The sequence below is a fragment of the Monopterus albus genome, unplaced genomic scaffold (genome assembly GCF_001952655.1).
Source record: "Monopterus albus unplaced genomic scaffold, M_albus_1.0 scaffold175.1, whole genome shotgun sequence".
Classification (NCBI taxonomy): domain Eukaryota; kingdom Metazoa; phylum Chordata; class Actinopteri; order Synbranchiformes; family Synbranchidae; genus Monopterus; species Monopterus albus.
The window spans coordinates 58,826-62,953 of NW_018128055.1; the positions used below are offsets into that span (position 1 = coordinate 58,826).

Genomic DNA, 4,128 nt, shown 5'->3' on the forward strand with positions numbered 1-4,128 from the left:
CACACTAGTGATCTTATCTATACAATCACATATGTTTTTCAAACAAAAGGCACGCTGGGACTCAGGACACCAGGTGATATACAGTATGTGCACACAGCACGAGGCCATCGGCAGAGCTTGTATTTGCTAGATTAGCCAAAAACATCTTATAAACTATTTTTCAACTGATTTTTCAGAGGATTTCAGAAAATGTTGCATCATAACTCCTGAATAGTCCTGTACCACTTTAATGGGCAATTCTATTTTATTTTATGTTTTCTCTAAGTTTATCTTTAAAATGTATGGTATTTTGTGTATTTAAATATGTTTTATTTATATGATGGTTTTAATAGTATGGTGTGTATCCTGCACTTTGAGTCCAAGTCCAGCTGAAATTCAGTTGCCTGTTCATCTGCTATAGTATTTCACACTGATCACACACAATGTTAAAACCACTGGCAGGTGACGTGAATGCCATTGATGATCTTGGTACAGTGGCACCTGTCAGTGTGTGGGGTATTTCAGGCAGCAAGTGAACAGTCAGCTTCTTGAAGGATCTGAGCGACTTTGACAAGAGCCAAATTGTGATGACCAGACAACATCTTGTAACCATTGTTGCAGACCAAGTCCATCCCTTCATAGCAGCAGTATTCCCTGATGGGAGTGGCCTCTTCCAGCAGGATAATGTGGCCCTCCAACTGCAAAAACATCAGGAATGGTTTGAGGAACATGACATAGCTCAAGGTGTCGCCTCCATTCATCCATCCATTATCTATACTGCTTATCCTAAAGAGGGTTATGGGGAGGCTGGAGTCAATCCCAGCTGACATTGGGCGAGAGGCGGGGTCCAACCTGGACAAGTCACCAGTCAATCACAGGCCTGACATATAGACAAACAACCACACACACTCACACTCCTATGGGCAATTTAGAGTCACCAGTCAACTTAAGCTGCATGTCTTTGGATTGGGGAAGGAGGCCGGAGTACCCGGAGAGAACCCACACAGGCACAGTGAGAACATGCAGACTCCGCATGATGTGCCGGTGCTAACCACCATGCCCCCATGCCGCCCCAAGGTGCTGCCTTGGCCTCCAAATTCCCCAGATCTAAATCCGGTTGAGCATCTGTGTGATGTGCTGGAAAAACAAGTGCAATGGATGGAGGCCCCTCCTCACAACCTACAGGACTTTAAAGATCTGCTGTTGACATCTTGGTGCCATGAGGGGGGCCTACACAGTATTAGGCAAGTGGTTTTAATGTTGTGGCTGATCAGTGTATATACAGTAGCTACTATAATTTTTGGGTGTCATTATAGGGTCCCCTCACTTTAGATTATTTCAGACATACTGTAAATAGAGAGCTTGTTTCCATAAATCAAATGATGCATTAAACAGCATGTAAACACATCTGTAAATGTCACTTTGGGCTGATAAGATGATGTTGCGGTCCTCGCTCTTCAAAACCACTCCTTGCAAAAACCTGAAATGTCTTGTAAGCTACAGTGCAGGACACTTTTTCCTCTCTCCTTGGCAGCTGCTTAACACCAAAGATAGCTGCTTCTGCCAATCAAACATCACGGCCCCCAGCAGCTGGCATTTCCTCGGGGATGTTTGTTTTCCTTTTCATAATAATTTGAAGCGGTTCCAGGGTTACCTAGATCAGGGTAAACGTGATGGCGCTGAGGTGCTTTTCCACTTGACTTGCTTTTAATAATAATAATAATAAAACTGCCAGTAATGCATCTTAAATGACAATAACATTATTTTGACTGCACAGGGGATAACTACAAGTGATTTCGGTTGGAGTCTAACTCTAAGCTAACTAAATATCACTATCACAGCATAAAATGACATACACCATGGCAGAGGATTTTATGTAATTACTGTAAGAAAGTCACACTACAACATCATTGGAAAAGCTTTTACCCTATAATGGGCTGATGGTGAAGTTTACAAGTGGTCTCACAAAATATTTACTAACCATATTTATGACACCACAAACATCTTTTCCAGCCATTAAAATCAGCTGACTTCCTTCCTGCTACTACTCATGCCAAGCCGCCCTTGTTAAGAGCTAAGGTGTCTATGTGTTCACCTGCAAGTCGTCACTCCTGAAAACTCATCTCAGCCCTCCCGGTTTCTCTTCAGCCCAAGTTGTCATTGCACAAACTGAAAATTCCTGTTTGTAATCAAATGTTTTGCTGCCTCAGTGACAGAAGAGATTACCATTTCAAGCCTGAAATGTCACATCTGCAGGAACTCTTAGCAGCTCATCACAAGTGATAGCTTATTCCACAGTCTATTTCACAGGACTGATGCAAAATAAAGCTGGGGCCACCTGCTTTACCATCCATGAGCTTCAACAGGAAGGAACTACATAGTATTCAGACTGATACAGAAAAAAGAAATACTATAAAATATAATATATACAGTATATTCTAGTATGCATCATCTTAGAGCTCCTATTGAGCACAGGCTCAGCAGCAGCGGCTGACAGATGGAGAAGGCCGGTAGCACTCTGTCAACCATTTTGCTTTTAAATTACTCCAGTTAAGCCTTGAAAACCCCAACAACTATTCTCCCATGTCTTCATCCAGCCCTGGGGTGCTGCAGCATTGCCCTGTTGTGTTGAGAAGTCCACAAAGCCACCAATCTGTCCAACAAGATAAGTTGGGGAGCTAACACTGGGTTTCTCAGTGGCACCAGGAAGAGGAGAGGAGAGATAGTAGAACCAAATCTCGTGCTATCCTAGAGTGACCCGCTTTACTGTCCTCTCCTCTGTGCGAGGAGTGACAGAGGTTGACAAGAAGAGATAAAGAAAGCAGAGGGAAATATGGACTGTCCACCGGATTACAGAGCAAATTAACAGACAACAGCAGCAGCACCTAAACAAGATCTGTGTCTGAGAAGGAGGAGGATGAGAGAGACAGAAAAGGAAGAGGCAATGAGGATCGGCATTGTGGGCACCAGCAAAGCTATTTCATTAATGATCTTAGCAATGTTTTAATGTTTACAGCAGCAGGCAGAATAACTGATAAATTCTCCTCATCTCTCACTGTGTGTCTCTGAACCAATGTAAAAAAAAAATAAAAAAAAAATAACACAACAAAATGAGGGATGAGCTGGCTGAACACTTACCAGGGCAGTATGTGTCCAGGTCTGGATTCTTGGCAGTGGTGGAGGTGTGTGTAGGGGAGCCAAGCTCTGATTGTGGAATGCGAGGGCTCTCCACAAACTTTGCTTTCCGCAGAGGGGCTGGGAGCAGAAAGCATACACACATATAGAGAAGAGACAACATGTACACACACAGAAACACACACAAGCACGCAGATGAGGGAGATGGAAGAAGACAAGAAAGAGAGGAGTGACAGGGACAGGACAGAAAGGGAGGAAGTCAGAGAGCTTATGAACTTGAAGGACAACACTGATAAAATGAAAACTTCCCGAAGACTTTCTTAGGCAGCTCTGTAATTACCTTAGGACAAACAAACCTAAAGCACAAGTAAACAAGCACCATGGGCAGTCAGAGGTGCACCAGCAGCACCTCAACCCAAAAAGAAATGCGAAAATATCACCATGTTTCCTCTGTAGGAGCCTACATCCAACACTCACAAAGCAGCAAAGGCACATCTTGTAGCTGAGTGCAAAAATAAGCATGTTGTGTCTGTTTGTCCAGTGTCATAATCACACCAACACCAACTGTCTGAGATCCATTTTGGGGATGACCTCGCGCCTGACTCAATCACTAAAGTCTGAGACACCAAACAAGTCCCTTTGACAAGAAATGCAGAGAGAGAAGGCACTGAAAGCTGGAGGTGGTCGTTGTGGCACTCTTGTTCCTGGGCCCCTGATCACAGCAGTGTTACCCAACACCAGATTATATTATCATGAATGCAGACGTTGTGGCAGGGCTACCAGGCACAGACGACCATTCATTCACATAGCATATTTCTTTAGATGCCTAACAAACCTTTAGTGTTCATTCAGTGTAACAACTTTTCAAGGATGTTGCTGTAAAATCACAAATTCTTCTTGAATTATAGTGACACTGTAATGTTTCAACAACTCTGTCTGATTTGTAATGTTCTGAAAATTAACACAAAACTGAAAATCTGTCGCTGTATATAAAAGCATGTCCTCCTCAGCTAT

The 4,128-nt window shown here is 43.2% G+C and overlaps 1 protein-coding gene across 1 annotated transcript in view; it reads right to left on the reverse strand.

Moving 5' to 3' along the window:
• tanc2b (tetratricopeptide repeat, ankyrin repeat and coiled-coil containing 2b) overlaps nucleotides 1-4,128 on the reverse strand; it is a 139,302-nt gene that overhangs the window by 42,729 nt on the left and 92,445 nt on the right. The window contains 1 exon segment of the mRNA XM_020616554.1: nucleotides 3,118-3,234. Coding sequence (XP_020472210.1) covers nucleotides 3,118-3,234 — 117 coding nt within the window.